Genomic DNA, 23,919 nt, shown 5'->3' on the forward strand with positions numbered 1-23,919 from the left:
ATTCCTTTGCTTATTAAATGTTGGTAGCTATCTCACAATTAAAAAATAACTACTTGGAAGGGGTGTCAAACCAGGGTTGCCAGTTCATAACCCAAGTCAGGGAGGAATTGAAGGGCTAGTCCTGCTGGGAAAACTACATCATCTGGATGAACCAGAGATGGAGGTGAGGAGGAGCTCTGTTAACCCAGAGGTCCTGTCCTTATCTTGGTGTCACAATTTGGGCATCATGGAGGGAAGCAAACCCCCAGTAACTGGGCAGCTCAGTTCTGCTGGACCCTTCAGGAGGCAGCTAGGTTACCAGCAAAGCTCTGAGTGAAAGTGTGCTGCTCCTGACAGAGGGGAGCATCTAGTGTTACTAAACTGTCAGAATTGTTGTTTGGCTCCATTGAAGGAAAGAAAAGAATGAACATTTCTTGGGCACCTCCTCTGTGTCAGGCACTGTGCTTGGTGCCTGGCTGATCCAGAGCAGCTTCATAAGCAGGCAGCCTGTGCACTCACACAGGCCCTGTGCTCAGAAGGGCCTATGCTTGCTTTCATACTCTCTCATACTCTACTGTCACCTTCTCAAAACTCTTTAATAACTTTCGAATGGGCCCCATGATTTCATTTTGCATTTGGTCCTATAAGTTACGTAGCCATAACTTACATGGTCTGTTTTCACACGGACGATCTTTTTTCATCCTCAGGACTCCCCGAGAGGTGAGTGTTACCATTTGTCTCCCTTTGATACAGGAGTGAACAGACACTCAGAGATGGGCATTTACCCAAAGCCACACAGCTGGAAAGGCCTAAGTCAAAATTTGTACTCAGGTCTGCCTGAGTCTGGGGTGCAGAATTGCCCATCTTGTGGCACGCTGCAGCTGTTGTACCGAAAGGCCTACAGCATGTTCTGGTCTCTGGAGGCCTAGGCATGGGGAAGTTTAGCCTCATGGATTGTCGGTGTCTGAGGGCATATAATGATATGGGTGTATACTCAGTGCCACATTTTGTGTGTTGTAGTAGTCCTAGCAGCTTGCTGTTTTATTAGGGCCACAAATTGAGTCAGGGAGCAGGATGGGTATTTCTTCTGAAGGACACAGCAAGAAGTACGGGGGCTGTGCACAGTGGCTCACACCTATAATCCCAGCACTTCGAGTGGGGGCTGAGGCAGGAGGATCCCTTGAGCCCAGAAGTTCGAGACCAGCCTGGGCAACATATCAAGAAAGTGTCTCTACCAAAAAAAAAAAGAGGGAAAAAGCAGTATGATACAGTCTAGTCTCAGGGCAAACTGAGATTCTAGCTCTTTACCAGCAATCTCATCATAGGCAGCCCTTTGTGCTGATACTCAGCACATCTGAAGTTCTGTATGACTGCCACTTACACACTCAGATGTTACAGAGAGGAGTCAGATTCAGCAAACACCCGGTGAGTGCTCACCATCTCCTGCTGCTGTGTGAGGGTGCTGAGGAAGAGAGTGGTGGTGATGATAAGTAATGATGCTGTTGCTAGGATGGTGGCGGGTGATGGTGTTGCCGAAGCTGGGGTGGTGGTGATGACAATAATCACAATAGTTAACATTAACCAGGTGCCAGGCAACATTCTTAAGTGTTTTGTATGCATTAACTCATTTAATCTTCATCCCACCACAATGCCGTATGCAATATTATTACTTCCATTTACAGAGGAGGAGACTGAAGCACAACGAGGTTAGGTTAGTTGCCCAAAGTTGCAAAGCTAGTAGGAGGCAGAGCTTTGTAACTGTTCTTCCATACACAGATGGAAATCAGCCCTGCCTTTGGGGACCTAGAGTAACAAAAGAGCGATTATAATTGAGTATGATGTGTGCAGTAAGAGCAACACAAGATGATGATAGTGGTGGTGGTACTTGGCATTTGCTTGATGCCAGGCACACTTCTAGGTGCTTACATGCACCTTCTCATTGAATTCCCCAACAGTCCTATGAAGTAGGCTCTTTTCATCCCATTTTATAGATGAAGAACTCCAGGCCCAAACTGGTTTAAGTTATTGGTTAAAAGTCACACAGAAAATGGCCAAGCCAGGATTTGAACCTATAATCTCTGCTCTGCCCTTAAGAGATAGTACAAACTGGCGGCTTCGGGAAGCCTCACAGAGAAGGCAGCATTTGAACCAGGACTGAAGGATCAATAAGATGAATTCTGGCATCAGGAAAGGAAAGGCACTCCCTGCAGTAGGAATGGGAGGGGCAAAGACAGAGAGGCGGGACCATGGCTCAGCATGGTCACTGATTAGGTGAGTGTGGCTGGAACCGTGACAGGGAACAGCAGGAGATGATGCTGGGTTGGGGATGGAAGGCTCTGCTCCTGAAGAGCCTTGCTTTCCCCACTCAGGGGTATCCTGAGGGCTATGAGGAGCTACTTAGGAAAGTGACAGGAGCAGATTTGACTTGGTCACCTGGAGATGGAATCCAATTCCAGGTTCCTGGCACCAGGAAGACAAAGCAGTATTAGGAATTTGAAAATGAAATCAACTTTATCATGCCCCACATGAAAATTCAGTCACTCTTATTTTTGCTGGGCTTTTATGTAAAAGACCCAAGCCAATGAAACTGCCTGCCATTAGTCAAGGTCAGAGTGAAACTTGTCAGAAAAACTTCCTTAGGTCTCTCACTGACACTACAAGTTATTGCCAACCTGAGAGCTCCTCCACAGAAACTACCATTTGGAGACTGTCCACAGTGGGATTTCAGATAGGCTCCAACCCCCTACGGGAACCCCCCCGCCAATTATTACACACTTTCACCAAATGTTAGAGGGAGAAATGACTCCATTGTGGAAATCAAGTTTGAGCCCAGCTCTGACCTGGGCTGTGACTCAAGAGCCTTGTCTTCGGGACCTTCATTCTCTCTCTATGCTGGTGGTTCTCACTTTTTCTGGGGCCTGAACCTCTCTGAGAATCTAATGAAAACTAAACACTCACCCTGTAGAGGAGGAGAGGGGGACAGACATTATCACCAACACAGAGATGCCCCTGTGGCTTGAGGGACGATATAATATGCCACTGATCCACACAACCAGACGGTCACTCCCTAACCCCTTCCCAAGGCCGAGAAATTCTGGAGTGGTCACTTTTCACTGGTTTTAGAATGGCTGAAATATGCTGGGCGCGGTGGCTCACGCCTGTAATCCCAGCACTTTGGGAGGCCGAGGCGGGAGGATCACTTGAGGTCAGGAGTTCGAGGGCAGCCTGAGCAACATGGTGAAACCTCGTCTCTACTAAAAATATGAAAATTGGCCAGGCGTGGTGGCACACACCTGTAATTCCAGGTACTTGGAGGGCTAAGGTGGGAGGATCGCTTGAGCCTGGGAGGCGGAGGCTGCAGTGAGCCGAGATCATGCACTCCAGCCTGGGTGACAGAGTGAGACCCTGTTTCAAAAAAGAAAAAAAAAAAAGAATGATAGAAATACCACAGAGGTGGTATTGCCAGTGATTGTTTAGGGATATAAGTGTGAGGGACTATTTTGGCCAAGAGTTCCTTTCTGTGGTTCGGGATGAATAGGACATGGAGTTTGCATTCTTTGTAGCAGCACAGGCAAGAATCCTGTTCTGCAAGGAGTGAGGAGAGGAATAAGACACTGAGAGTCCCTCCTGTACCCAAGGGCTTCACAGAGTGGATACTGATTTTAACTGAACATGTGGCCTATAGCGTCAACCCTCCCAACATTGTTTTCCATTAACAGGACTTCCAGGTCTTTGAGATTCCCCCCCCCGCCTCCCCCACCAGCCAGATAATTGCCTGGCTGGGCCACCCCCTTCTGGGACCCCACAAAATTATTCTTATTTGCAACTCTGGTTCCTCTGGCCAGCCACCAGAGCTCTGCTATAAAAGCATTATGTTGATGGAGAGAAGGCTTGCCTGATCTTTGTCTGCTTTGGCTTAAAACCCTGCAGTAGTTTCTACTGCTCTTACGACTAAAATCAGTTTCTTTATTTCAGCCTAAAAGGCCCTGGCTTCATCTGCCTTCCAATTCCCCATCTGGGTCCTCCTCCCTCTCATTCTTGAACTCCCACTGATTTGATGGTCTCCGTCCAGAACACCCTTCTTCCCCAACTCTCTGTTTGGCTAACAGAGAGTTAGCCCCTTCATCCTTCAACACTTGCCTTCGTTGGGGAGCTCATGGAGACCTGGGCTTGGAGAGCTATTCCCCTATGGCCCCCTGTGCTTCCCCTGGTGCCACATTCATTGCATTCTAATTAATTGTTGTTGTGCCCGCCTCTCCCCATTTAAAAGATTCCTCCCCATGGGTACAGCAGTGCTACTATCTGATGTACTGATGTGTCCCCATCCCCTCGCACCAGGCCTGTGCACAGTAGGGGCTTGGTAAGAATCTCTCCTATCTAATGAAAAAATGGAGCAGGGAGTTAGGAAAATGGGCAGGCACAGCTAGGAAGGCACTTTATAAATGGCAAAGTGCTCTGTGGAGGTTTTTAATCAGAGTGTGCTGCACCTACTTGACTCTGTCTTCTTACCTGTGAGCAGGGGATACATCAGGTCCTGTCGCGTCACAGGCCTGTGCCTGAAACAAAGGAGGTGGTCAACATCAAATGCATTAGAGGAAATCCAGTGAAACGCATCGTAACACACTTCTTCCTGACTCGGGAGTCTTGCCTCTTTAAAAATCTGCTCCCATAGCCAATTCTTTCTTCCCTACTCAGCCTACCTTCTCTCACCTGGAAACTCAGCCTGATTAGCTCTGCATTTAGTCCATCCTGCAGAGGGACACTCCGGGCTGGCTGAACGCTGGCCTCGTTTTTGCAGTGCAGGAGGAATCCTTGCTGGGCTCAAGTCAGCCTGCAGCCAGTGTTAGATTTTTTAAGGGGCTTCTCCCTGTGATCACAGGCAACCTTTGCTTTTTCACTGCTTGCCTCTGTGCACCTGTGCTCTTCCCAGCCCCAGCACCCCAACCGGGGCTTCATTCGGGCCACCTGGCATGTTCCAGGCATCTTCTTCACAGTGGAAGGGAAGATAGGATCTTCTGCTGAGGCTCCTGGGGACTTCTGAAGATATTCAGGGCCTGGAGAGGTGGAGGAAGGAGCTGCCTGGTTAACAGGTATTGGCCGACCAGAGAGAATCCTAAACTATTTGGCAAGCTTTCCCTGCTAACCTTTAGATTGTGGCTGCTGGTTACAGACGTGCTCTGGGAATAGGGTGTGGTATGGCTTCCTGTCTTTGGGAAAGAAAATAGGAGCTTTTGGAAGGATCTGGGGTAGGTGATAGGATCAAAGGACAAACTGGAGAAGCATATTTTAGGAAAAACAGGATCTCTGGGGATCCGGGTGGTAGGAGCCCACGGACAGAAGCACCTAGGTGCTCCTGCTGGGATGTGCTGTTGCTCAGTCTTAGAGTCGGTGGTTGAGATTCTAGGGCAAGATGTCGTTGTCCTGGCTTGAGTGCTAAATCGTTGACCAGAGCAGGGAGCCCCACACTCCGATGATTGTCCCACCATGACTGTGTCTGTTAGGGAAAGGTGGTTTCCCAAAGCAGAATTGGGGTGTAGTTGTTACTACAGGAAAGAGTAAGGGATGCTGAGCAGCAAAGAATAGATGGCCATCGTAGTCACAGCCAGTTCTCCTAGTTATCCTAGTGAAACCCATCATGCCAGCCCTCTTGCCCTTGCCCTAGAGAACCTGAGAGGCTCTTGGACAGCCATTCCACCCTTGCTTCTTTGAGACTTCAGCACATGTCCTCAGCACATTCAAAGGCTCTTCTGGGTCGGTTATGTTCTTGGGGTAAGGCTGGAATGTCTATGTCTTCTGTACAGCTGTCTAAAAACACCTTCAGCTCTATCTGTAAATCCATATAACTGCCAATTACAGAATGCAGCCCATAGAAGAGGCCCTGTGTGGGTTGGGATGGGGCAGGAAATGGTGAGGGCTGTGGATTGCCCCTCCTGTCATGGGGCAGCTCAGAGCAAGTGGCCCAGTTCGCCAGAAACCACACAAAACTGGAACAGAACTCTGCATCAATTCTGGCTCCCACCTCCACTAACCTCTGTCCTCTAACTGGGATGATTTCTCTTGGCAGCGGAAAAAAACACCTCTGGAATGATAAGCCGCCCTGCTCCAGGGAGGATGGAGTGGATCATCCCTCTGATTGTGGTATCAGCCTTGACCTTCGTGTGCCTCATCCTTCTCATTGCTGTGCTCGTTTACTGGAGGTAAGCCAGGCAGCACCTACAGCGTAGATTTGGGGGCCAGATGCTGGCCAGGTTTTGCTCACGGGAGGGGAATCCCACGGCCTCTGCATTCAGGAAGGTGAGGCAGCTTAAGTGTTTCTGGTCTTGCCACCCGGGAGGCCATCTTGTCTCTGTTAGACGATGGCAGGGCCAGATCCACTTTTGAGGTCAAGGCATTTATGGTAAGCCTCTGGGATTTAGTACCAAAGAGGTTTTTGTTTGAGAACCAGGGAGATCCAAGTTCAGATCCAAGCTCTGCTACTTGCTAGATCCAAATCCCGTGTCCACTTTGATCGTTAGTTTCAGAACCAGCAAAATGAGTTAACAAGTCATAGCATTTGCAGTTGTTCTGAGATGATGCTTACTTTGTTGTAGTCACATAATAACTCCTCTTTACCTTAGAATTTTTTTTCATAGTCTTTCACTGAAAATTAAATTGGGTGATAGGAAAACATTTAGCATATTATGTGGTATTTAATATATGTAAGATTAAAATGGCAGATTGTAAGCTATCCGGATTCTCACTGCTTCTCATGGGAAGCCAGGTTGCAGCCTCTGTTTAGAAGTTGTGTTTTTTCAGCCGGACCGTCTCAGCCAGCTCAGCTGAGCAACTCCATCAAGCCCACTCGGTTGGCCTGGGTGCCCTCACCTCTCAGACTAACGTAGGAGGCTTCTGCCCTTTATCTGACAGGCTTCACCAGTGAGAAATAGGTGTCATATTTTCATCTCTCCCTCCCTTCTTTCCATTCACTCAATTTTGAGCCCACACTTTGTGCCAGTCTTCTAGACACAAATGATTTCTGAAGAAGTGAGTAAAACAGATAAGAATCCTTACTGTCATGGAGCTTACAGTTTAGTGGAGGAGGCAGGCAATAAACAAAGCAAATAAGTAAAACATGTAATTTCTAAGATGGTGGTAACTGGATAATGGAGAAAGCTTAAATCTGGAAAGGGGAGGGGCCCATGGGGGCCTAGCAGGAGTGTTCAGAGTGGTCAAGGAGATGATACCTGAGCAAAGACCTAAAGGAGGAGGGAACCAAATGGGCTCCACCTGGGGCAAGTTCCAAGTAGAGGAAACAGCACATGCAAAGGCCCTGAGGCAAGGGCATGCCTGGTGTGTACCAGGAACAGCCAGAGGTCAGTGGGGCTGAGACGTGAGGACAGGGGTAAGGTGGCAGAAAAGGGTATCAGAAAGAAACAAGGTAGAGCAGGATCAGGTCATGCTGCACAGCCTTGTGGGCCATTATTAATGCATTGCCTTTCACTCGAAGATGAGTAGGGTTTGGTACAGAAGAATGTTATGATTTGACTTGAAGATTACTTGGCTGCTGTGTTGAATACAGACTGAAGAGGAGCAGGGGCAGAAACAGAGACCATCGGGGAGACCACTGGACTAGTTCAAGAAGGACACGATTGTGTCTCAGATGAGGGTAGCAGTGTAGGTGGTGAGAATTCATTGTGTATAGATCTATTTTGAAGGTGGGAGCAACAGAATCTGCTGGCAGATTGGGTCTGTTCCTAATTGGCTGGAACAGAAGAATAAGGAAGGAGGTCATCTCAGGTTTCCTCGGGCGTCTGACGGTAACCATAAGCCCTTTAGTGCTGCAGACCAGCAAGATTATGAAGTATGTTGTATTTTGGGGTGAGCATAGGAACACTAGACTCACCTTCATGTCATCCCTTCTCCAGGAAAAAGTATTGTGCAAATATGTTTGAAGCCCATTGGTAAACTGGAGGCCACCTAGTGTGAGTTTAACTAATCAAGTGAGGTTAACAAGGTCAGCATGCCTATCTCTTGGCTCTGCTCAGCACTGTTTGGTTTTAGTCTCAGACTGTCACCACAGGGGAGCAGAGAAGTCCCACAGCTGCCACAGCATAAAGAAACACCTTGTACCCAGCAATTCTGGCAAAACCCTCCAGATTGTTTCTGACTGGCCCACCTTGGATCCTCTACCCACCCCTAAATGGATCACAGTGACCAAGAAGGACCATGGGGCCAAACAGGCATCAATACCCAGCCAGCCAAAACATGAGTATTTACTGCAGGTTTCTTATAGGGAAGGGCTGTGTCATGTAGTAAACAGCTTTAAAATCCTTCCATTCAAGATGTATTTTCCGTTTAGAAAATGACAACTGTTTATACTTCTGAAAATCTCAGTGAGTCCAAATGGAAAATATGAATTGAATAATATCTTAATATTTCCTGTCTGAAATATTTTTATGATGTTTATTATACATGTATGCATATATTTCATCAAAAGCTTCATTTAAAGTAACCAGAGCTTTAAACTTCATCCAACAGAGTCTGGACTTGAGCTTTTACCAAATTCCTACTCCCAGTAGCACAAAAAATGAGTGTGAAAAAGAAAATTCTTACAGAGCAAGGAAAGTAAAATTAAATTAGTGTTAGGATGAATGAGTTGGCTAAGCATACAGCCTAGAGGGGACAAGGACCTTTTTTCTGTCCAACTTTTAAAAAATTATTATTAATGCGAAAGAAGAAAGCATTGGGGAGCTCACATAGAAAATTGGTAAATACAGAGGAGACATGCGTTTCCCTTTGGCAATGCAGTTTTTTAGCTAGAACAACAGTGCTTTTCTTCTGCCTTTTGAGGCACAGTAAGACTGGATGATTGGCAAACAGACTTGACATAAGTAGATCATTGAGGCAGATCAAAACCTTCTGGATCATTTCTTCAGGAGGCAGGCCTGGCACCGGGAGGTTCAAACCTGCTCACTGTGGCAGCATTTTCTACCACAACCAAGGAATGGCCCTTTGCAGTTATTCTGATTTTTGAGTGTGTTTTCTCCAAGTTGTTGATACTACAACTTAATAGGTTCATGAAATAGTGGAAAACTACACTCAAGGTCTCTGAATTCTGTCTCTTCCAAGTCTCCCGCTGTACAGTGGTGTTAGTGCTAATGTTCAGTGAGTCCTTTTGAGTGCCAGGCACTGTGCCAAGCACTTGGGTGGCACCAACTCATGTGATTCTCACAACAGATCTGTACGGTAGGTACTATCACTGTCCTTTCTATTTGACCCACATTCTTTGACCAAGGAAGAGAACGAGAACTCACATTTGTTGAAAGCCTGCTATGGGCCAAATAGTTGGCAATATCATCACCAGAACCCTTTTGTTGGTCAGAACCCTTTTTTATTGCAGTTGACAAAAATCCATTTCAAAATGCCTTAAAGCTCAAGGGGAAAAAAAAAAGTTTGATTCATGGAATTGAGAAGTTCAGGAGCATTGGGCCTGGCTGAATTTGTAAAATGGAACATCAGGACTTGGCTGGTTTGGTCTGTCTGTGTTTCTCTTGCCCTCAGTTTCTGGGATTTGCTGTCTGTGTGGTCTTCTCGCTCAAGCAGGCCCTCTGCCTGTTTGTACAGAGCAGCCTCTGGCCATGTTAGACTTACATGTCTCCACCCCAGTGCAAAGGGAATCTTTCTTCTCTAATAGTTCCACTTAAGTCCCAACATGGCATCTCTTATTACTGACTTCTGTCATTTGTCCATACCCCGGAGTCGTCTGGTGGCCAAAAGGATGGAACATTCTTGTCAGGCCTAGGTCTTATATTTAACTCTGGAGCTCAGAAGTAGGATCAGTACCATTGCCATCAAAACCTTGGACTGAAGCCGAACAAGGGATGGCTTTCCAAAGGACCATCAAGACCTAAAAAAGTGAGTAGAAGGTTCAGCTAAGTATTCTGTTACTTAAAAAATTATAAAGCTGTTTCTATTGCATGTGCACTGGAGCCATTTTCAGCTTCCTATTATTTATGCAATGCTTACAGAGTTCCTGCCATGCATCCTGGTGGGCCTAGAGATTTAGAGATCAGGTCCCTTGGCCCTCACAGTCCATTGGAAGAGGCAGATGAGTAAATAGAATTGAGTATGGGGAGTATTTGGAGAAGGATAAATCCAAGTTGCTATAACAGCATATAGGAAGGGCTTCAGCCCAACCTGGAATGGGGGTTGGGGTCAGGGAAAGCTCCCTGGAGGACCTGGGCCTTGAACCACAACCAGCTGTCAGCCAGGTGAAGAGGGTGTGGAAGAATGAGGCTGGGGAGAAAAAGCCTGGCCTACTGCAAGCAGATAATGTGGCTCAGTGTTGTTGGAGCAGAGTGTGGGGACAGCAAGGGCCGGATCATGAGGGCCTCATCGAAGGGAGATGTGCCATGTCCTGAGGATGATGGGAAGGTATTGAAGGAGCCAAAACTGCAGGAGGGCAAGATCAGAAAGAAACACTACTGTGTCTAGAGACTGTAACACGGGCCTATAGTCACATAGCCTGGATTTGGAGCTACACTCCACCACACTGTTTATCTGTGCAGCTGTGGAGCATGTGTTCCTACCAGCAGTGCTGTCATCTCTAAGGTGTGAATTTGTTTTGGGGAGATTTTTATAAACTTATTTTGTGTATAAAGCACAGATTTACATATACATAAATAGCATTGTGCATTCGTGGTATTAAAATTGGCACTGGGCAATTGGGGGGGCGGAGTCTAAAAGGGCCCCTCAGAGGAGGTGCCAATGAAAAACAGGTAGAGAAACACTGCTTTAGGCAAAGACTTCTCCACCAACTTCGGTTTCCTCATCTGCAAAATATAGTTAAGAAATGGGCCACAAGTTCACGTGAGGATTCAGTGCAAGCTATGGAAAATGCGTGTCCTGGTGCCTGGCACATGGTGAATGTGAGGTAGTGTTATACCAGATCTGACTTTAGGGAAAAATGGAAAATATAACTCTGGGTCCTGGTATGCCTCAAATGACGTTGTTTTTTTAATAAGGAAAATCAAATGTACAGATCTAAATGAATTTTGTCCTTTAAATGTCATCACATTGTATAGCTGTACAGAGTTTCCAATATGTCCATTGCATACAACATGCTTGAAAATAACTTTTGGAATTTCTTTCTAGAGTTCATTCTTTTGAAGGATCTCAGTTGTGCAAAGTATTTATCCTAGAAATAGATAAAACTCATCTGTTTGGAGCTAAATATAGCATAAATGTAGGTTAACCAACTGAGCAGAACCACTTTGGGCCAAAAAAGGAAAGGGGTGACTATAATGTTAATGAAATTGGTTTGGGTGATGCTCCTAATAGGCCTTAAAGTCAATTCCAGAGGAGGACATTCCTAAATAACTGGGTTAAAGACATGACCCCACTCCCACCCGCAACCCCAGGAAACAACTCTGAAGCCCAGTGGCCAGCCTCATTAATTCCAGGTTGGCTGTATTAGAGTAAGCTTCACTGATGTTGCAGCAGACACACCCTAGAACCCCAGTGGCTTAATAACACACAAAGGTTTATTTCTCACCCACGTGAGGTCTGACAGGGTTGAGCAGCCCTCCTCCACCAGTGGTTTCTCTTTCTGGAACACATATCTCCCAAACTGGTGGAGCAGGGATAGAGAAGTTGAGGAGGCACCAAGCTCTCAACTGCTTGGCCTAGAAGTGGAACCCTTCACTCCTTCATTCACCACTGGCCACAGATGGTCACACAGCCCCAAGGACACAGATGAGGTAGGGGGAACACGTGGGTATTTGTTAAGCACTGCCACAGTATTCTTAAATATTTAAACCCATTGGTGTCATTGAATTACGTATATGTTTCCTGAAAGGGAGAACTTTGGAGACCATTCATTAGTCTGTACTTAAAATTTGGCTGAAACTAAAAACCATGAGCAGAAACCTCGGATACCTGTATGTCTGAGAGACCTCAGACATCAGTCTCATCGGGGACTATTTGAGCAGTGTTTTTATAGGCAGCAACATGGATCTGTGGGGAGACATTTATTCTAAAATGTTTTTAGCTGAGCTGTTTCAGGTAGGATGCTATAGTTCTCCCTTGAATGTCCCTCGCAAAGGTCTGCCTTGAAGAGCTGTAGGAACCAGAATCTGTAAAAACACAGAAGTTGCTATAAAACTAGGAAGAAATGTAAGCAAAGTGATTTTGGACAAGGGGCAGGGTTGTGAGGCAGATAATAAAAATAAAATCAACTAACAGTTACAGCTTTAATGGCACCCTATTGTGTGCCTTATAAATATTGCAATCTATACAAGCATGCAGTGGTTCAGAGCTATTGGAAATAAGGGGAAAAAATCAATTCAAAAGTTTTCGCAGTGTGCCATTTTGGTCTTTTTACTTAAGATGGTAGTAAAACATACCTTTTGAATTCCAACAGTCAGATACTGCATTCCAAGAGCTCCGCATCCCCTGCCTTACCAAGACAAGCTGTTTTTATGGCAATAATGTGCTGACATTCCTGAAAAGACTTGGAGCAGCACAGCTGCTGCCACTCAGAGAGAAGAGGAAAATTTTGGAAGGTTTCTTTTTGATTTACATAATTTGAGGTTAATGCTGGGAGAGGAGCTATGTGCCCGGTGTCCAATCAGTGTGCTAGGGGGTGCAACTTACTAGTTGTGCTGTAGAATAGCATAGCTATTAAGAGCCAGACATTTCTGTCTGCTTAGAATTGTATTACAAAGATATTTTTAGTTTTTTTTTTTTTTTTCTGTAATCCTGAGGGATGTTGCATAGAAGGTAGTTCTTATTGCTCTGATGAGCAATATCTCACCCCTGAAATGGCTTTGTATATCTGAAAAGGCTTTGTATATATCTAAAGGTTCTTAAGCAAAAAACCTTTTTTTTTTTTTTTTGAGATGGAGTTTCACTTTTGTCACCGAGGCTGTAGTGCAATGGCGTGATCTCGGCTCACTGCACCTCCACCTCCTGGGTTCAAGCAATTCTCCTGCCTCAGCCTCTCACATAGCAGGGATTACAGGCACCCACCACCACGCCCAGCTAATTTTTGTATTTTTGGTAGAGACGGATTTTGCCATGTTGGCCAGGCTAGTCTCAAACTCCTGACCTCAGGTGATCCACCCGCCTCTGTCTCCCAAAGTGCTGGGATTACAGGTGTGAGCCACCACGCCTGGCCAAGCAAAGAACCTTTTATGACTATGTACCATACTAGACATGTGCTCAGCAGATTATACCCCCACCTAATTAGTATACGAATCCTGGGAAATAATTAGTATTGTTATGTTCATTTTGCAGATCAGAAAACAGAGGCTTAGTAAGATCATGTGACATCCCCAAGTCGCAGCGTTAATTTTTGGTGGATTGTGGATTTGAACCCAGACAATTTGACTTCATAGCCCACTGGGTTAGCCAATACGTTATCTTGTCCAGAGGAGGAGTAGCATGCCTGGTGGCATATACTTCCCTCCATAGCCTACTTTTATAGTGCATGTTTATGTGTCAAAAAGACACTCCAGGAAAAGGGGATGTCTCTGCTGCTGGACATGGTGGGAGTAAACTGGTTTGGAAGGCCAGCTATAAATCATCCTTTGTTTTGGATTTGCCAAAATCATGTGGAAGAATACTTAAGAAACCAATTATATTTTCAGGTGTTCTGGAAGCTAACTAGTGGTATTCACTCAGTTACATCTCCATTATTTGAGAAGATTTTGATGTTGAATAATATAACCTATTTGGTCTTAGTCCCAGCTGATCAGTGCTAGTTTTCTTGATATTAAATGTTTAATATCTTATTGACCATAACTCTAGCCTAGAAAAAGACTTTCAAAAGTATAGAGCAGCTTTACTTCTCAAATTCAGATAGGGCTGAGCTAACTGCAGATTCTGGAACAGAAAACTGGAAACTCTCTAAGTGGGAATTGTAACATCTGACCCAGGTTTGTTAAAATTTGGTATGAGAAGGATTTCACACTCTGATCTGGTAGATTCACTTCAGCACATGACCAAGCCATCTGTAAATTCTGTGGTAAATCAGTCAACACCAATTTAGCCACATATGCAAATAGGAAAAGGTCTCTCTTTTACTCTAAGTCCCATCTTTAGATTTTCAGAAATTTTGCCATGTGTTGGTGCCTCCTCATTAAGAATGCTGTTCATGAAAACAAGTGAGTTTTGTTGACATTGCAATTTTTTTTCTTCCCTGGATGTTCAGTGGGAGACAGAGTGTAATAAATATGAAGGGATGCAAACCGCAAATGTGTGGGGGATTTGTGTTGGCATAATGGAGGCTCAGGCAAACAAACAGATGCATGCGAGAGTCGAGAGTGGCATGTGGTAACACCCCTCTCTTGCTTGAGGGATGACTGACCACATGTGCCTCACTGGAACACAGATCCCTCCTGTACTGCCACAGTAGCAACAATGACACCAGAGCTGCTGTGAGCCCAGGCACATGCTCTTCACCCATCTGCTCTAGCGGCCGACACTTCCAGGTCTACTTGACGATGACTGGATTTTTGGTATAGGTGTTTGTCCCCTTTTCACCCCAGCAAAGTCACAAAGGAGACAGGTATCATAAGAATGACTTCTCACATGCAGGTAACTGTGAAGACGTAGGAAAGGGGAAACACCCCTGTTAACCAGCAATAATAGCTGAATTAATACAAAGAACACCTTATGTTATTTAATCCTCCAGCAGCCATGTGTGGTAGGCAAGGCATCAGGGACTGCATCATTCTTGTCCCAAGAGAGGAAACGGTTTCCAGAAGGGGGAATGACTTGTCCAGGATCATAGAGCTTGTAAGTTTTAGAATTTCTCAGACTTAGGGTTTTGGGTTTTTTGTTGACCTAAGACCCTTTATGGCTGGCCTAGTTACTCCTTTGTTAGTTCATTCAACATTTCTTAAGCATCTAGTTAGTTCCAGGCACTGGAGAGCCATTGAGGGGACAGAGTTCCTGCATTTAAGGGGCTCATACCTGAGAGGAAGAGAGGAGCAGGTAAATCAAGGTAATCCCAAATAGAGGTCAAAAACTGGTGGCCTCCAGACCAATTTTATTTAGCTAACATGTTTTTTTAAAATCTTGAATTATTTAGAAAATAGAAAGATGTGATGAAAAACCCCAGTTATCTGGCTTCTTCTGATAAACTGGACAATTTAGCAACGTGTTCTCAGATTCCCTTGTGTCGTTGGTGGCTGGATGGCGCTATGGTGGCCCATTTTTGAGAGGCTCTCCCTTGCCAGTTTGCCAGTCTCTGCCCTCCCCGCTATTCCCTGCCTGTTTGGCGCCTGTGGGTGGTTCATTTTGCATTCCCCTGGGTTGCAATAGTGATCAAGGAAAATAGTGTGTTCTGGGAAGGACTCTGACCACAGCCAGGGTTAGGTGAGAGGGAGAGGGAGCCAAGAAGGATTTCTCGGAGGAGAGAATGTTTGGACTGTATTTTTTACAAAACAAAGAAAAAGGAGGCTGGGCGCAGTGGCTCATGCCTGTCATCTCAGCACTTTGGGAGGTCAAGGTAGGTGGATCACGAGGTCAGGAGTTCAAGAACAGCCTGGCCAAAATGGTGAAACCCCGTCTACTAAAAATACAAAAACAATTAGCCGGATGTGGTGGTGGGTGCCTGTAATCCCAGCTACTTGGGAGGCTGAGGCAGAGAATTGCTTAAAATCAGAGGATGCAGTAGGTGGAGATCACGCCATTGCACTCCAGCCTGGGCAACAGAGCAAAACTCCATCTCAAAAAAAAAAAAAAAGAAAGAAAAAGAAAAAGGATAAGTGCTCCAGGCAGAGGTCGCTGTGTAGGAGATGACCCAGAAGCACTGGATCATGGCACATTCATTATTTCTTAGGGCAAACTCTGCCAAACTGCCCTTCCTTTATGCAAAGCAAAGTCCACTGTTAACGGGTAGAATCAGATTCTTTTCTGGAAGATTCTACATGTACAAAGGCACTGGGTCAGTCCTGGTTGCTCAATGTCCTCTTATGCTGAGGGAGAGTGAGAATCAAAAGGTAGGTTTATATAAAACTTTGTCTAGTTTGAAAAACTCTGAGCTTCCAAGTCATTATTTTTGGTGGGTTTGTGTGATCACCATCTTTTCTACCAACAGACCATTTACTGGACCACAGGTATTCTGGCATCATTTTTTTTCTTTTAAAACTGGTGAGTGTGCCATTCTTTTCTTTTTGGAACCCATATCTGTGGCCATATTTCAAGACTTTTTTTTAATCATTAGGAATAATTTTTACAGTTCAGCTTTTCAAAGCCTGACAATGTGTCAAGCCACTGGGGAGAGCTCAAGCACATTTTGTGGTGCCAAAATATGGCTTGCCTCAGAGGGTTTGAGTTTATGACGACACCGTGGTGTTAAACTATCTTGCTCTGAGATGCTAAAAGAGATGGGGGTAGGGAGTCTTTTGAGGTCCCCAAACTGTTCCTGGAGGTGGTCACCCCTTTTTTTCTTTCTCCATGTGCCTGTGCTGGGAGATCTGGGTCACATGGCAGCTAATGCTGTGGATCCCAGGCAACTTTTTGCTCAATAACTGTTTCCCAAATGGCTACTCAGGGGCCTTTCAGAATTCACGAGAGCTGTCAGTTGTTATAGTAACCGGCCCCCTGCTGTCGAGTTGGCCCTGAGATGCCAGTGGAAGCTCTTGGAACAAGCTAACACATAGTCATTAGACAAAAGCGGAAAGAGATTCACTGCTAAAGGTTGCCAGTTAAACATGCTCCATGATACTTAAAAAGCTGGACTGATTCTGTTAGGGAAGCGGTGGGTGGGTAAATTTTTAAACCAAGCTTACTTTTCAGGAAAGGGAAACTCCTTGTATGTTCAGTCTATTCTAGGTAACAACCATCTTTCTTTGGATTTCTCAGAATTAACTGTCTTCTCCCCCCAGGGTTAATTATGTCTGTTCTGCTGGTTTGCTCAGGTAGCCTCAAATATCTCAATTATTCAAGATATTAGTTATTGATTGTGTGGCATTTGCTTCTCAGCAAAAGTGTTGTCAGTTTACGGGTGGTAGTTTTAAGCGCCTGTGATTGTGTGTGAGGAAAAACTGCGGAGATAGCCGGCTCTGCTCCAAAATTCCTGAAAGAGTGAATCTGGCAGAATTCAGAGTAGGGCTAAGGGTTGAGAAAAAGTCTAAATATTTTAGGAAGCTGCAAATTTCAAGTTTTTATGAGAATTTGTAAAAACATTCCAACACACTCATGATTTCTTCAGATTAATGTTCGTAGCCACACTGAGTATATCCATGATGTTTGTAGGACAGTTGTTGTAGTTCCAGGATGTACTCAATAGAGGGAGACAAGAAGTTCTGTGTTACAGCAATCCCTCCCCCCTTTTAATCGTATTTCCAAGTTTGACTTCTCCAAGTTTTGGTTCCTGTGCCAAGCACTTTTACCCAATATGGAGTCTAATAATTAACACAATCATCGAAAGCTTGTATTAAGGGTGAAGAAAACCTAACACTCCAGAATTAGAGATGTTCATTCCTAGAAGTAAAAAACCACCAGCGGACTCAATAGTTAACAAAATGTTAACTCCTTTGGAATTACATACCTGGCTTCAGAATTCTTTGTGGGACTCAACAGAACTTCCAAAAAAAGAGAACTTCCATATATCTGAGTTTGTCATTGCTATTTTATCAACAGAGTTTGGAAAGAATAGGAATCATTTCAGTGTGAAATCCCATAGCCCAGCTGGTTTGGGAGACTAAATATAATTAAATAAATACTTTCAAGTGTTCTTGTGTGACGGAAGTGCATCTTTCAAATTCTGTAGCCAAGTCTCAGATGCTACAGTTATTTAAGTTTTAAGGGGAAACTAAATATAGGACTTAATATATAGTAATAACTTGCCAACTGCTGTTCCCATCTCCCTGAGGTGCCTCTCCTATTTATTCTCCAATCTGTATTGTGAATTAAGAAAATGTTTGTTCTGAGATGAGAGGAAAGCATGGGGTAAAAGACAAAACCCGAAATGTGTCTAATGGCACCAAATTCAGAGACATTTGTGGCAGAAGGGAGGACCAAATGATCTCCAAGTTCACTTTACTCCAATGATATTTTAAGCCATTCTGTTTGCCAGGGCAGTGTGTCAAAGGTGGAAGAGTGGGTATATGAATGACAAGGGTCATCACTGTGTTTGTGATATCCTAACCTTCCATTAACACCAGGGTAATAGAGGCTGCGAATATGTAAAGATGACTTAAAAGAGTAAAGTTCCCACTGGGTATTTCTTACCTCAGCATAAAAGCTCCTCATAAGCTCCTTTGTGCATAAGCATCCTCTTTTGAAAATGTCACAGATGAGGCCTGATGACGGGGTCTGTCTGTGTTAGATGGGAGGGGAGGGCATTTGTATGCAACTCTTGGTGGCCAATTGAAAATACTGTATTCTACACCTGTTCTCTTTTGTTTTTTGTCCATTTAGAGGGTGTAACAAAATAAAGTCCAAGGGCTTTCCCAGACGTTTCCGTGAAGTGCCTTCTTCTGGGGAGAGAGGAGAGAAGGGGAGCAGGTGAGGGGCGGTCAAGCTTAAGTCGGGGGCGTCTTGATGGCCGGGACTGGCTTGCCAAATTTTTGTTTTGTTGCCATGGGGATTGAAGTCTTGTAGATGGCACAGTGCTGAAACTCACCTGCTTTACCTGAATTCCCAAAAGTAAGACTTGCAAATATCAATTCAGCTTGTGGGTAGCTGGTACCAATTAAAAGTATGTCCTGTGTGTGCTTGCTTTGCTTTATTTTGCAGTTTTGGGGGTGTTGTTTGTTTCTGGGTTTGTATGTACTGGGGGTGCTCTATGTTTGTGTGTCTGTATGTGTGTTGCATCCATTTTCTTTCCAAATTTTCAGATATTTGCATGGTTTTGAGCTTTTAAAAAAACATATAATGCATGCATATAGCCTTATGTGAAAAATACCTCTTAGAAACCTAAATTTGTAGATAAGTTAGGGATGAAGAGTAGGAAGGGGAGAGAGAAGTGAGCAAACATGGATGTACTATGTGTTTTTCCTTAAGAATGGTGAAGTTGTTTTTTTTTTTTTTTAAAAAGGAAACGCATATGAGTTCTGGATAGTTTGAATACTTGGAAAAACTATTGTCCTGGAAAGATTTATAATAAATGTTTGGAACTCATGATTGTACAGTTTTAATCACCACACTTGAGTCTCTTGATAATATTTCTGTAAGGCCTGTCTTAGGCAAACTGTATTTAATATTAATATCTTTTAATATTAAATTGCTAATTAGACTAATTCACTAATCCATATTATGTCAGGAGCAGTCCCTTTTTACTTTCAATGAACCAATTTATAGGATTTATGTTAGAATTTTTACATGGAATGATTCATCTCCATTGGTTGTGGGTAAATCAGATTACTGAGATGAAATTTTAGATATCCAACTATTATAATCAGATAAACCTATGAAATCTGAGAAGGTATAGTTTAGGAGTTGTGACAGATTAATGAGAAAGTATATGATCTATTTTCTTTTACACTGTACTGTGCAATTTTGGCCTTGTAGGGAAAGCAATAACTGCTAATACTGGTAACTAAATTATTCTGTGATCCCTTTTTGCTTATTAATGTCTTTAATTTCTAATACATTTTCAAAACTAAGGATAGAAACTGAAATAGAAACTTCTCTGTATAGTTTTGGAGTCAAAGACTAATCTTAAGAGAGGAAGACGTTGGACATCACTTAAATGCTTAACTGTCATACCCAGTCCATTATAAATATGTTGTGTTTTTGACTATAACACTTTAAAAAGCCAGCATCACCTTATGAATATCACAAAGATAAATGCACATCCAATTTCAAGTCCTCCCCAGAAGTGATGATGTAGCCTGCCAGACTATTTCTTTTATGTACTTCGACCCCCACATCAGTGGGCCCATTATAGATATATTTTAGATCCTAACAGAGATGCCCCAGTCTCTCTGGTATCTTCTCTGCTGCTCAGTGAAGGAAGCACAATCAGTTTCATCTAGGTCTAGGAGTTGGGAACCATCTTGTGAAACTACAGGTATTTATAGAATCCCTCTGATTGTGAATCATATCACTTACTTTTTAAAATAGTGTAGCAGCTTAAAAGACAGACTTTGGCTCAGGGAGATATGTGTTCTAACTGCAGCTCTGCCACTTCCTGGCCCTGCAACTAGGAAGGGCCCATAGGGCCTTAGTTTCCTTATCTAGAAAATGAGTCTAATGATAGCAACTTTTCATGAGGTTCTTGTGAAGATTAAATGGGGGTAGTATATGTAAAATGCTTAGTGTGTGAAATATATTAACCCATTGAGAAGATGAGGAAATTCAGGCTCTGAGAAGTTGTCACTTGGCTAAGCCACCCTGCCTAAGTGGTTGCCTTGGGACTCCACTGCAGCGGTGTGAATCCTGAGCAGTACCCCCTCTCACAGCTACATGTGCTATGCTAAGTACTCCATGAAAACGATATGGGCCAGATACAGATCCTGTCCTCAAGGGGCGCCATGTCTGTGCTTCTTACGCTAGCCGCCCTGCTGTAATGTACAATTCCTCATTCTGGCCCACTGTCCCCTCTCCTTCCCCATGCTCTCTCCCCAGGCACTTTTGCTGCCTCCTTTCCTGACCCATGTCCATCCTGCTGCTGTTCTATAAAAGGGCTTTGAAAGACAGGGTGCCCCCTACCTCTGTCAGGCTTCTGCAGGAGGCTGGAATGCAAGCCCTTCAACCAGGCTCTCTCTCACCTTTGCCTTTTTCAGTCCGCTCTCATTTTCTTTCCTGGCTTGTATCTCCACCTAAAATGTGGCCAGGAATCAGAAGAAGAGCCCCCAGTGATAGCTAAATTGCAACCCTCCAAACAGCTACAAGAGCTGTTACAGAATCCCTACACATTAACTTCATGTGGCATTACTCTTCTGCCCCTGTCATCTCCCTGTCCCACAGCAGGAAGGAAGGAGACTGTGCCGCTAAGACGCGTTGCACAGAGAATTGCTAAAAGCAGGACAACAGCTGTGAGAGGTGATTATCCTCCCAGAAAGGAGAGGAAAAAAAACATTGAAGATCAGACCCAAGTATTTAATTTTTTAATAAAGCTGATTTAAGTTTTGAGTAAGTAATACTTGACATGATTCAAAATAAAAAAGTTTAAAATTCTATGCACCACTAAATTACCATCCCATCACTCACCCACCCTGCTCCCTACCTCCTCACAAATAGGTAGCCCCTATTGCTAGTTTGTTGTCTATTCTTCCAGGGATTGCTACACATATATAATATATAAGCAAATAATGAATATCCTTTTATCTCCTTGTACACAATGGAATACAGCATATGCAATCATGTGCCTTGCTGTTCTCACTTAACACACGATTTCCCTATGCCTATATAATTTCCTCATCCTTTTACACAGAAGCATGGTATTCCTTTGTATAGAAGTGTCATGATTTAATTAACCTATCCCCTGTGGCTGTCATTTTGATTGTTCTCCGTCTTTTGTTATTATAAACAATCGTGTGATGAATAAGTTTATGTGTCACTTTGCAAGTGGATAAGCATGTCTGTAGGAAAATTTTCAGAGGAAAATTTATTGGCTGTATCACAAGGTACATGCTATTGTGCATGTATGGTGCCAAGTTGCCCTCCATAATGGGGTACCAAGGTGGGCTTCTCTCTGCAGTCTATGAGCATGCGTATTTCCCTACAGCCAACCCAGCACACTGCATTGTCAAACTTTGGCCTTTTTACTAACCTCATAGGTGAAAAAGAAACGGTGTCTCGGTGTGGTTTTAATGTATTATCTCTTACTATAAGTGGGATTGAACCATTTGTTTTTCTGTAAACTGTTTATATCTTTTGCTTGTTTTTTCTTTGAGTTATTGGTCTTTTTCTAATGAAGAGAGATAATCCCTTGGTAGCAATGTGAGTTGCAAATATTTTTTCCCAATTCATAGTTTACTTCTTAACTGTATTTATGGTTGTTCTTTGATGTTTATATAATCAGATTTATCTATATTTTCTGCTTTGTTTTCTAGATTTTGAGTTTTCTTTTAAAAGTCTCTCCATTCTGAGGTTACTCTTTTTTAAAATTACTTTTATGGTTTCAAATTTTAATAGTAAATTCATTTGGAATTTAACCTGGTTGATCATGTGATGTCTGAATCTACTTCCCCCCCCCCCCCGATGGTCTCAAGTATTTAAAAAAAAATACTGCAATCTGGGGCTTAGTGAAGAGGCATATAATACCTTCTTAGATCCTTAAAATATCACTCACAGCAAAATACAGTCAATCAGTATATTAACAAAATAAGGAGTTGCCAAGAGGCTTTTACCCAGACATTTTAGATTATAAATACTGAAAAATATGTGCAGTAAATATAATGTGAATTTCATTTCTTACCTCCTCCCCAAAATGAGTTGGACTATCACATCACTGTTAACCTTCCAAAATCAGTGGGATATTGTGTCAGTGCCTTAAAACTGTGGCAAATGAGGTGGAGAGCCCCTCAAGCCTCAGTCCAGATGTTCAGAATATTCCAGTCTAGGGTCTGAAGGGTGAGACAGACACCTTAAAGCCCCTGACTTCAAGCCTTCTTTTCTAGGTAATAGCTGGAAGTCTTGGGAAGTCCTTTCCAGGGCTCACTTTCTCAAAGCCAGCTATAATAAAAGAACTGTCACGGTCTCATCAAAATGTGGTTTCTGAAGAGACCTTTTCTCTCCTATCTCCTGGAAAGTATTACCAGTACTTCAGTCAGACCTAGGTATCTGCAAGGATTTCTTGGCAAACTTAATGCCTAGCTAAGAGAATATAGTTTTGAGACCACTTTTGTGCCTATAATTTATCATTTTCTCCCACCTTCCTAAAGATGTTAATTGCAGGCAATTTGAATCATCCAATAAAATTCTCACTATGGGAATCAGATTTTTGTCACTTCTGACTGTACCAAAAGTCGACTAGGCCATCTCTCCTATTCATGTGAAATCCAAAATATTTTTGAAACATTCTCTCCTCGTTTTAGTATCTGTTTCCTCTTTCACACCCCGTCCATCACTGCATGATTTTGTTCTCTTTTCTCTTCCCTTTTCCCTTTCTCTCTCCTCATATCTGTTAAGCCCTGCTTATCTAAGGTATGACAGCCATATGCCCTGGGACTTCCACAGCCCTCATGTGAAACTTGCCATTTGATTATCCCCCAAAGCACATTGACATTTGTCAAATCTCACGCCCCCTTTTATGATTTGGAAAATATGGCCACTAGAAACATATTTTGGTTTGAGTTTTTCTTTTGAGAAGATCCCTTCCGGAAGAGATACTACAAGTGTAAACTGAGTTTTATAAACTGAATCACTTAACATGCCATAAAAGAAACTTAACAGCAAGTGAGTTGTTGTATATGAAAAATCTCAACTTAGAACTTACATTGGGCTCCTTTCCAAGTGGAATCCCGGAGTTATTTCAGACACTCCTCTTTGAGGAAAAGCCCAACAACGCCTACAGCCTTTTTCTTTTATTGTTGTATTTGTCACTTCAATTTCTTGAAACATTTTGCCCTAATGAATCAATCCATGCCTTTTTAATACAGCTCTCAATCATCCTCCTTGAAAGCATGTGAACGTTTTCAACTTTCTATTTGTAAGTGGCTCTTATTCATGCAGGGTTTACTACAACAGATCCATTTACAAAAGTAAATATTAATGCGATTTCTTTTCTTGACAGCATGAAAATAAATGGGATTATTAGCGGGTATGCTACTGTAAATTTAAATGAGGGCAGCGTGTAAATCAGTTAAGACTGTATAATTAATATTCAGCAGCAGCTCAGCTAACTGCCCTCTCTAGTCTGCAATTAGAATTTTGAGCTACACACTGCTAATAAACTCTTTGCCACCCTGATGTGATTATAGAACCATTGAGTTTAATTTGAAGACAGTCACTTGGTTTCTAATTCCTATATACCAACAATCAGTTAGTTCATGATTCTGG

General features: G+C 43.4%; 1 protein-coding gene and 1 long non-coding RNA gene across 3 annotated transcripts in view; one reads left to right on the forward strand and one right to left on the reverse strand.

Moving 5' to 3' along the window:
• Positions 1–23,919, forward strand: part of PTPRG (protein tyrosine phosphatase receptor type G) — a 733,384-nt gene that overhangs the window by 648,668 nt on the left and 60,797 nt on the right. Inside the window, exons 13-14 of one of the 2 annotated variants that reach the window (XM_516564.8) lie at positions 6,044–6,176; positions 18,391–18,477. In XM_516564.8, the coding sequence (XP_516564.3) occupies positions 6,044–6,176; positions 18,391–18,477 (220 nt within the window). The remainder of the gene's footprint in view (positions 1–6,043; positions 6,177–18,390; positions 18,478–23,919) is intronic. The other variant, XM_001174413.7, reaches the window with a different exon arrangement.
• LOC104005583 (uncharacterized) overlaps positions 8,397–23,919 on the reverse strand; it is a 105,004-nt gene continuing 89,481 nt past the window's right edge. Inside the window, exon 5 of the long non-coding RNA XR_010155272.1 lies at positions 8,397–9,865. This is a non-coding gene — a long non-coding RNA (uncharacterized LOC104005583). The remainder of the gene's footprint in view (positions 9,866–23,919) is intronic.

The sequence above is a fragment of the Pan troglodytes genome, chromosome 2 (assembly GCF_028858775.2).
Source record: "Pan troglodytes isolate AG18354 chromosome 2, NHGRI_mPanTro3-v2.0_pri, whole genome shotgun sequence".
NCBI lineage: Eukaryota > Metazoa > Chordata > Mammalia > Primates > Hominidae > Pan > Pan troglodytes.